The sequence below is a fragment of the Egretta garzetta genome, unplaced genomic scaffold (assembly GCF_000687185.1).
Source record: "Egretta garzetta isolate BGI_Z169 unplaced genomic scaffold, ASM68718v1 scaffold526, whole genome shotgun sequence".
In the NCBI taxonomy this organism is placed as follows: Eukaryota; Metazoa; Chordata; class Aves; order Pelecaniformes; family Ardeidae; genus Egretta; species Egretta garzetta.
The window spans coordinates 1,265,483-1,276,159 of record NW_009259967.1 but is presented as its reverse complement, the minus strand read 5'-3'; the positions used below and the strand labels follow the sequence as shown (position 1 = coordinate 1,276,159).

General features: G+C 42.3%; 1 protein-coding gene across 1 annotated transcript in view; it reads left to right on the top strand.

The window, feature by feature from the left end:
* LOC104127574 (cytosolic phospholipase A2 epsilon) overlaps positions 1–10,207 on the top strand; it is a 35,197-nt gene extending 24,990 nt beyond the window's left edge. The window contains exons 14-22 of the mRNA XM_035895747.1: positions 593–729; positions 1,037–1,262; positions 2,658–2,772; positions 3,209–3,346; positions 5,356–5,463; positions 6,320–6,508; positions 7,413–7,579; positions 8,311–8,497; positions 9,897–10,207. Coding sequence (XP_035751640.1) covers positions 593–729; positions 1,037–1,262; positions 2,658–2,772; positions 3,209–3,346; positions 5,356–5,463; positions 6,320–6,508; positions 7,413–7,579; positions 8,311–8,497; positions 9,897–10,207 — 1,578 coding nt within the window. The remainder of the gene's footprint in view (positions 1–592; positions 730–1,036; positions 1,263–2,657; positions 2,773–3,208; positions 3,347–5,355; positions 5,464–6,319; positions 6,509–7,412; positions 7,580–8,310; positions 8,498–9,896) is intronic.
* Positions 10,208–10,677: the final 470 nt, after the last annotated feature.

Genomic DNA, 10,677 nt, shown 5'->3' with positions numbered 1-10,677 from the left:
TACATGGCAGGTGGAGTGATTAGGGTTCCTCTTCCCCTCCAGCAACTGTAAAAGGGGATGGTGTCACCAGTCTCCGGCCTCAGGGGATCTGAACTGGTCTGTGCTCTTAAACCCATCAGTCATGATTCATCTAGTATGGCCTGTGAAATAACTACACAACAGTAGAAATTGGCTTTAGCAAACTTCAGCAACACAGAAGTTATCACTACTCACATGTAAACTGTGAGGCAGCACCTATGTTTTCCAGTCTACTGCATCTGATAAAAATCTGGTTCAGATGGCAGGAGGTACCATTACCTCTAGTTTTTTGCTGGTCTGCGTTACTGATTTTTCCATAGAGCACTGAAAATGTGATGTTTGAGATGATGGATTTCATGTCCTAATGCCCAGCTGCTTGGCAGAGGAAACATGAAATATTTCTTACTCCTTCTATGCTCCATTAATAAGTCAGGTTTTTCTCCTCCTTGCAGACTGGTGGCATGCAGCATCTTTATTACTTTATCAGTGCTGTAACTTTCTCCTTTCTAATCAGTAACGCCTCTCTCCCTTCTCAGACCATGTAACTAACTGCATGTATTTGGGGATTGAACAGGTACCTGTGGTGGCAATCATGACAACGGGTGGTGGAACCAGAGCTCTGACAGCCATGTACGCTCACCTTCTCAGTGTGCAGGAACTGAATGTCTTGGACTGTGTCTCGTACATCACTGGTTTATCTGGCACAACATGGTAAGACCAAGATAAGCAAAGTCTTCATAGCCATTTTCTATATGTGATGTCAAGAAGTGATCTGAAGAGTTGTATCATCTTTACTATCCAGAAAGGACTTACTTTTTCTGCTGTGGCTTTTTCTTGTTCCCTTTGCTGGGTATTTGCCAGCATTTGGAATTAATTCAGTACCAATTAAACATGTGGATGATACCACATGCGCATGTGCTTTTCACGTAAATCAAGGCATGATAACATGAAAACTTCCCAAAGCTCTGCTTCAGAACTTACATTTGTCCTTCTGTTTCTTTTTTTTTTTTTTTTTTAGGACCATGTCAAACTTGTACAGAGATCCTGACTGGTCCCAGAAGGATCTTAAGGAAACACTCAGTGATACCCGAAAGCATGTGCTCAAAAATAAGTTCTTTACTTGTTTTGCCCCCAACCGTCTGAAATACTATTTAAAAGAGTTGTGCCAGAGGGAACAGGAAGGACATCAGATATGTTTCACGGATCTATGGGGACTCATCATTGAAACCATGTTACATGAAAAGGTACAATAGCAGCACACTTCTCTTCAGATTTGCATATTTAGTGAATATAGCGGTGAGGGCAGACAGTAAATCAAAAAATGGTTGAGATTGGAAGGGACCTCTGGAGGTCATCATGTCCAACAGCTCAAGCAGGGTCAGCTAGAGCTGGCTGTCCTGAACCATGGGCTTTTGAGTATCTCCACAGGTGAAGGCTCCACAACTTCTCTGGGCAACATATGCCAGTGTTGGACAACCCTTACGGAAAAGGGGGGTTTTGCTTGCTTGCTTGTTTGATTGATTTTTTGGATAGATGCCTAAAGCATGTGCTGTGGTGGTATGATTCTTTGTGTTTGTTGGCTGTATTACGCAGACCTTAACATCACACCTGGTACAGAAAGGGTGGGGATAAAAAGAAAGAACGGGACAACTTTAAAATGAATTCACATGTAAATATTTAAACGAACATCCTGCTGCTCTTTTAAAAGCACTGCACAGTGTGACAAGGCAAAGAAAAATCACAAACACAGACCCAAAGACAGTACCTCTGAGTTGTTAATGGGATTACATCACCCTGTAAACATTTCCACCAGAAGGCAATGTTCAGGCTCTATTTTAGTATTCATAAATATTTCCTTCCCAACGGGGCCATTCATACTTAAGGAGGAGAAAACATTCCCCCTGTAACACAAGAAAGTCCCCATACATCCAAATTGCTACTGCCTGAGCACAGCACAACGCGAGAGACTCCCCAGGGGTGGCTCAGAGGGAGCTGCGAGTGTCCCTGCGGTGCCACAGCCCTGTCCCCCGGAGCAGCACCACCAAGGGAAGGCCAGTGGCACAGCCATCCCTCCAAAGGCTGCTCCAGCAAGGGGGAGCACCTGCAGCTCTCCTTCGAGGAGGATCTGAACTCAGCACCCTCTCAAGCCTCGGCACAGCTCCCAAATTCTCCTGCCCTTTCCACCCTGGCTGACTACGCAAGATGCTCCGCAGCAGAATCCTTAAGGGTCAAGGCTCTCCAAATATTAACTTCGTCTGAGGCTATTATATTAACAGGTCTGAGGCAAAGATGTTTTTCTGGGCAGTCAGGGCAGGACTTACTCTTTCTGAATGAAATGTTTCATGCCAAGAGTGCTTTTCAAATATTTCCAGACATTTTCTTGAAATAAATAATGTAACAACATTTTCCTTCTACCACTGAATTTTCAGAATTTTTCAGCGTATGAACTTAACTTAGGACTATTTGTGGGCTGGGGAGGGTCAGGGATCGGGATGATGGCACCTCTCTGAACTAAACGGGTGGAAAACATCCTAGTCGGAGTTGGGTGTGTGCTGTGTTGCCAGAGCCCAGGCTTCGATGAAGTGGGAGGCTCTTTGTGTCACCTAACTGTCCTCAGCTACTGTCCTTCTTCAAAACAGGAGGACTTCCATAAGCTCACAGATCAGCAGCAGGCACTAAATCAGGGTCAGAATCCCCTGCCCATCTACCTCTCTCTCAATGTGAAGGATAAGATCAGCGACCAGGATTTTAGAGGTAATAATACTCCAGAATTGCACTTAATGTTTAATCCCAATAGGGGTCAATTTAGGACTAGGTAAAGAAATCAGTTCAATGCACAAATCTTCTAAAGGACCAATCTACCTAAAAGTAGAATTTTAATAGTTAATTTTTTGAATGTCTTAGTATATTTGGCTGTATTCAGGACCAAAAGCAGGATGATGGAGGACATTATCATGAAATGACCTGCTAAATTACCTCAGAAATCTAGAGTTTGTAGAGAAATTTAGGTGTAAGAGGACAATTGACTCTTCACATTCAACACTGTGAAATGTACAGTGAATAAATGTCTGTCTGCAAAGCGTGTTAGCTAGAAATGAGTCTGCCCTAGCCTGGCCAATATCATATGTTTTATTCAACTAATTTGTGCCTCTGCTGTTGTGACCAGTCTGTCTTGTGCTTTTTCTTTCAGAATGGGTGGAATTCACCCCTTACGAGGTAGGATTCCCAAAATATGGTGCCTTCATTCGTGCAGAAGATTTTGGTAGTGAGTTCTTCATGGGTCACCTGATGAAGAAAATCCCAGAATCCAGAATATGCTTTTTGGAAGGTGATTTGTTGCTCCATAGAAATGTAATGTAATATAACACAAGCTACTCCTGTGCAACCCCCTCTTCTGAAATGAAGCAGTTAGTATGTTTTTTATCTGCCAGGAGCAGTATATGGTAACATATTAGAACTGATAGCAAGTCACTATCTGCAGGATTTTTTAATTTTCTCTGCAATTTTATTCAGCTGAACAGATGTACCTGATTTTTTATGTGGTTATGCTTACTGACACGAGGCCATCACAATACTTATATGTCTTTGTAAAGAACAAAATTTGTGAAACATTGCCACTAAGTTAAATCATCAGTCTCTTCTGCAGGCTGAATCTCTAAAATACAGCCTTTTATCTACAATATTCCTGCCCCATCTAACCCTGATTAATCCTCCAGGATAACACTTCCATTTCAGACTGCAAATAGGTCATCATATTTACCTTTTTTCCCTCTTGCATAAGAACAGCAAAAGCAGTAAGGAAATCTTTTTTTTTTTTTCCCTTTGCAAAAGCAATCTCTTGCTTCATTCTTCTTCCTACTTCCACCAATTGCATAAAGGAAGTTTCAGGGAGTTTTTGAGAAGTTAAGACTATTTGCCCATGTGGAGATTTCACTACAGCTAGTGGTGAGGTGTAAGGAAGATGTCAGAAAGGTACCCAGGTCTCCTCTTTTGTGGTCAGAAATGCCATGAGGTCACCAGACCCCTTCCTACACCTCCCACCTTCACACTTTCTTCTTCCCTTCTCTAGAGCGATGCTGGGACATTTATGTCCCTCTTTCCTGCCGATGACCCAGAGTCCCCTCATTCAGGCAGTGTTGCTTACTGCGGTGACACAGTTATTTGAAAGGTTTTCAGCAAATTCGTTTGCACCCCAGCCCCTGAACAGAGCAGGGATTGACTGCATAGATCCTGCAGCTCTTTCTGCATGGCCGAGCCCATCCCTCTGACTGCAGGCTAGCATTGCTGGGTCAGGAGATTGCCAGGTTGCTCAGGTGTAGCCTCTTCCATCCATCACTCAGTTCCTCCCCGGAGCGCCAAGTTTAGTTCTGCAGTTTGGAGGGTTCAGGAAAGCACCTTTCCGCACCCAGCACATCTAATCATAGCAGGTAAGGGTGTTTTCTCAGCCTGAAAGATGGCTGCAGGTAGGTGGCAGTCTGGACTGCCATCCAGTTTGCTACATCTGTTACTAGAGGAACTTGAAAATGTAACCCAGATATGCCTTAAACCCGCAAAAATCAGAAGACATATCAGAAGACTCATGCCTTTAGACTTTCTATTTTGAAAACTTTTACGTCAGCTTCCTCATTCTAAGGGATATTAGTGCATCATAGAATCATAGAATCGTTTAGGTTGGAAAAGACCTTTAAGATCATAAAGTCCAACCGTTAACCTAACCCTGCCATCCCACCAGTAACCCATGTTCCTAAGCACCTCGTCTACCCGTCTTCTAAATACCTCCAGGGATGGGGACTCAACCACTTCCCTGGGCAGCCCATTCCAATGCCTGACAACCCTTTTGGTGAAGAAATTTTTCCTAATATCCAATTTAAACCTCCTCTGGCGCAACTTGAGGCTGTTTGCTCTTGTCCTATCACTTTGTGGTTGACAGTTCTGCATGATAACTGCATACCTGTAACAGGATTATGCTGGAAATAACTGAAACCTTCAGAGTTACAGCCACTGAGAACCTGGGGAATAAGAAACATTGAGGACAGGTGGAAAATATTAAGATGTACTTGACAAAACTTTATTTGCCATGTAACAAAAATGAATGTGTTAGCAGCTATACTGAAAATACTACCAGCACGCTTCACATATCCCAATAAATTAGATCCTTTCTATACATTATGGATTCATATACCAATTCATAAAGACATTCCATTTTATTTATGCACTAAGATAATGTAATGAATAAAGTTTGCTGGAGAATGCAGAAGATACTGAAGGTCATTGTGAATGAAAACATTTCCAGGTCTTTACCAGTTTACTTTCTATCAAATATATCCTATGCCACAGGGATCTGGAGCAGTGTATTTTCCTTGAATCTTATGGATGCTTGGTATTTATCCATTCACTCAGAAGACTTCTGGCACAAATGGACCCGAGACAAAATTACTGATATAGGTGGGTTGTTGGTATGCCATTTTGTTATTTTGTTGCCTTTTTTTTCCTCTTTCTCTTTCTTTCTTTCACCCTCTGTGCTGTTATTCTCTCACTGAATTTTTCAAAGCCATTTTGGAATTCCCTCTTCAGGGCTTCCTGTAATCCAACACGGAAACCGGGAGGAAATTCATGCTATGTATGGCAGTATGGCAATAATTCCAGTTGTGTGAGAAAAGAATCCACGGGTCACAGGAAAAGAAAGAAAGAATGGCCCTCATATGAGCCATTTTCAGAGCACAAGGGTAAAACTGGAGAAAAATATCCCCGTAGACTAGCAATCCACAGTCTTCCGGTTCCTCTTTTGGAAGTTGGAATATGGCATAAAGCTTCACAGAAACAAAAGCAATCACCATCCCTGCCTCTCTGGAGTCTACAAAGCACAGTTACAAACTTCAGTACTATTGCAAGTCATTCCAAACTAGTCCTAAGGATGAGATTTGCAAAACATGCTACCAAATTAAAAAAGATCTGCGGGGTGGGATTTCAAGGAGAAACACACAAGCCAGAAGTACCACAGAGAAAAAAAGATGACAAGTAAGGGAAATGTAGCAAAAAGGGTGGTTTGGTTTATCTTCTTGCACTTGTAGGGAGTAGTTTCTGGTTGTTAAAACAAAGACCTTGCATTTGCTAGTGAGGAACATTAATTATGTGGACTGAAAAGAAGAAATGGATTTTTCAAAGCTTAGTTCTGAGATTTGTGGAGATAAAAAGAGAAGGTAGTCCAAGTTTTGCCAAACATGTTAAAACAAATTATGATTGCACAGATTAACCGCAACAATGAGACCACATACAAGAACTGTTATAATTTCTTCTGCAGATGATGAAACCCTATTCCCTGCAAGACCAAATGAGCTGGATACTCGGGTGGTTTGTCCCACTGACAGCTTTTCAGACATTTTCCGAGATGTTGCCATGTCACGTCCAGCGGCTTCAGAAATCCATAACTTCCTGAAGGGCCTCCAGATGAACAACAACTACCTAGAGAGCGAGTTTTCCAAATGGAAAGGTATGGTAATAGCACCATAGTTTTAGTTACATTTTACATCATCCTTGTGAAAAAGAAACACTGCTTAAAGGATTATCAAGCTGGCTGCCTTTTTATTCTGTTCCCTGATAATATTTGAAACTGTTTGTTACCAGAAGCTGAAACTAGCTAGCAGGAGAGGCTTCAAAAATAAGTTCTTAAAAATTTCATGATGATTGGCAACTGATGGATGAGAAAGACCCTGATCAATCAACCCATGTATGTCTGCTGATGTGACAGCCAGCCAGCCTCCGTGCTTGTGGCATGGCACTGGTGTCATCACATGCTGTCACATCCTGCCCGGGAAGTACTCAAGGGATGGGTGAGGGGGCCCTGTTTCATGTCACCATTTTACTAATAAGTAAGATATAACATTTGTAACAGTACTGGCTGTGGCACAGCGTGGGAATTAGTGCTCAGTCTGGTACCAGGCCTTCCATGTTGCAGAAGGGGTGTTGCCTGCCTCGGCTGCGGCCCTTGGTAGCTGTCCCCCTGTTCTTGTAGCGTGCAAGGCACCAGACAGCTTTAATCTTAGCACGTTGAGACAATAAGGTGCCATTTAAATTTTTTCCATTTAAAAAAAAAAAAAAAATTGACCTGATCAGAGTCACACACAAAACTGGGGGCCGGAATTAACTCTATTCTTCTGAGCCCCAAGTTTATCCCTCTTAATTAGGAGAAAGCCAAAGAAATTGCAGAGTAAATGGTGAAAAGAGGAAGCCAGATGAGGAACTGAAAAACGACTGAACTGCAGCTATCAGCTATATAGGTAGCTCTAAGACCCAAGAAAAGCTGAATTCTCCTTTTGTTAACAATTGACTTTTCTCAGCACATCTCTTCTATTGAGTACCACCCCTGAAAAAAAAAAAAATTGCTTCTTTTCTAGACTGCGAGCTTGACTCTCAGCCCAACCACTTGACAGCAGCAACAGACTACCTCATCCTCATCGATACAGCATTTGCCTTTGCTACCAGTTACCCACCCCTTATGAGGCCGGAAAGGAAAGTGGATGTCATTTTGCATTTCAACTACAGTTCAGGTTCCCAGACAGGGGTGAGCCTCGTGCATCCTTCTTTACTGATACCTCTGTTTCATCACTGAGTTCCCAGAATGGCTGATCCTCTACGCACAGAAATTTTTTTTTCCCAGTATCTGGGAAGTGTAAATAAGCTAACAGTTTACCAGGGTCGCATATCTTTATTGAACAGTACAAGTGTTATCAGTAGATAACCATTTAGTAAACTTAATTTGCCCATTTTTACTTGTAAATGTGTTTTATCTGATTTGAAGGCAGACAGATTTTGCATGAATGAAGCTAAACGTATGTAAAAATTGTCTAAGACTTCTCAATGCAGTCAGACATATTCTTATGCATGAGGAAATGTATATTCAAGACAGTACAGTCATAACAATAGAGAGGTTTGATGCAGAAGGCCAGATATGCAAATAAATCCAAGCACAGTTTGTATTTAGGAACTTTAAATATATTTGAAATAAAAAGCCCTCTAAAGGCAGCATGTTTAATAGCCAAATGTGGGATGTGGATTTTCAAAGAAAGACAGGCAGGTGGCCCCGGATCCATCCCATTTAACTCTGGCCTTCCAGATCTTGGCTCCATATACAGTCTACAACACCTCGGTTGGGTACATGACATAACCTGTCAGAACTTGGCCCCTACCCCGCAAACATTCCCAGTGAAATTGGGTTTGGGTCAAATTCAGTCAAAGTGCTTCCCACATGTTCTGATGTTTTCTGTTGTTTTGTTTTCCTATTGCGGTGACCAGCCCCTCAAAGAAGCCTCTAAATACTTTGCAAAGCAGGGAATCCCTTTCCCTACAAAGGTGCCGGATGATCAAGAAACTCCACATCTGAAGGAATGCTACATTGTTGGTGACAAGGAGAGCCCAGAAACGCCTCTTGTGATATTTTTCCCTCTAGTAAATGACACCTTCAGGGACTACAAAGCACCTGGTAAATTTGTAGCTACCCCTCACATTAATGGAGGCAGTGGCTGTCTTCTTTCTCTCTTTTACCATGCAATATCTGTTCTTCAGATCATCCTGTAAACACAGATTCAGACTCCCTTTGCTTAGATCTGAACCACAGCAAGAAGCCTAAAATATGTACATTTTCCTGGGTGGTAGAGCTGCAGGTGGGATCAGCCTTTGGCACATATGCCCCTCTTCAGATTCTTTTGGGGCTTTTCATAGGTAGGCTGTAGAGTTTACTGATGAGAAGTTTTAGGAAGTGAAGAAAAGCCAAAGAATGCTAAGAAGTTCTGTTTCTCTGCAGTGGCAGAAGTTAGCGTGGTTATTTCCTCTCACACTTGTCATCCTTTCCTGTTAGAGAATGCCCTGGGGAATCCAAGGATTTCATTGTTTAAAATAATTTCCAGGCTTACAGTTAAGCAGATAGCCTTGAAAACAAAAGTGTGAAGTAGCAAAGTGATGAAAATATAACACTGAGACATTCTGACAGCTCCTGTTCACTTCAGTGAGTCCTACTTTGAAATTTAAGAAGAGTTTCAATAGTAACATTGCCGGTCACTTCAAAACAGATGGTTTCTAAGTCCTGGTACCACATCCCATGACTCCATACTACCTCTCTTGGTGCCAAAAGTCTCAATTACTTCTTCTCCAGATGATAAAATTCCTAACTCATGCTTGTGGGACTACCTGCCTAATTATTTTGCCTGGATCTGTGATGCATATGTTGATTATCCTGGGATGATGAAACGGGCATGAAAAGTTCTTCCAGCATCCCTGCCAAATCTTAGTCATTCAGGGAATATCAGGTCCACTCTCACTGTTGAGGTTACATAAATTCTGTAGGTTTTTATAGTAGTAGGTAGCTCAAGGAAATGACAATAAATATTTGTGCCATCTGCTTCCAGGATACGGCTCTGTGAAGTCTTTCAGTTCAGATAATAGAATTTACTACTTTAGGTCTGTTTTCTATATTTTTTGATAATTCTTCCCAGTAGGAACCAAGAGCAGATTGTGAGGTAGCAGATTGTGCTAGGGTACATGCTAGGTTGTGCCAGGTGAAAGAATGTCTTTCAGGTCACTGAGAAGGCAGGTGTGCTTTAGGAAAGCTTGAATCACTGAAATACATGGATTTTCAGCAGCCTATTTCTGAAGGCACCCTCCTGTGCTCAGAAGAGGAGGTACTCGTTTTGGCATTTCCAAGAGCACCCAAGACAACCTCTACTCCCTTCACCAGCACCAGTTTCTCCCCCCCCCTGCTGCCAACCAAATAGCCCAGCAATAAAATGCCTACGGAGGGAAAATTTTTGGTGTGTGCATGCCAGAGAAACACCCAGACCCTAATTGCTTTTTGCTAATTAACTGAGTTATTGTTTGTCCCTTAGGTGTGAAACGTAGTCCCTCAGAGATGGCAGAGGGTGATGTTGACGTTGCAAATACCCGTGGTCCATATTACATAAACAATCTGAGTTATTCAGAGGAAGATTTTGACAAACTGGTGAACCTAAGTTACTACAACGTCCAGAACAACAAAGATTTGATTCTTCAGGCCTTGCGTACTGCCGTGGAGCGGAAAAAGCAGCATAAGAGCAAGCAGCCACTGCGAAAACCACCCAGTGGGGATGGTGTGTCTGTGCCTGATAGAGAGGGAATGCAGCATTTGGCCAACTGCCCAGCACTAGGGAATATGAAATAAAACATCTATGAATCCTGCTAATGAAGAAAGAAAGGAATTTGATTAGGAAGTGAAGAAAAGCCAAAGAATGCTAAGAATAGCACTCGGTCATCAAAACTGCTAAAGCCTGTCTGTCAGTGAAGGGAGTAAACACAAACACCAGAGCTCTTCCCTAATGAATTAATGTGCTTCCCTCGTTGACAGCCTCAAGAGCATGACTGGGTGAGGCTGTGCTCCCCTCATGCTTGCAGAAGTGACCTTTCAGGCCAAGGCCAAGATGCGTAGACAAGGAAGCATGAGGAAGTTTATGCTTGACCATGTTTGTGCTCTACCTGTGCTATAAACAGAGAGGTTTGTCAGCCCAGAAATGCAGCAGAGAACAAAATCCATTGTCTCTAAAACAAAACCAAGAAGCCCATTTGTGAACTAAGGCATCTTCATGTGAATGTAAATAAACATTAAACTTTGTATAATAAAACACTTTTTTGGAG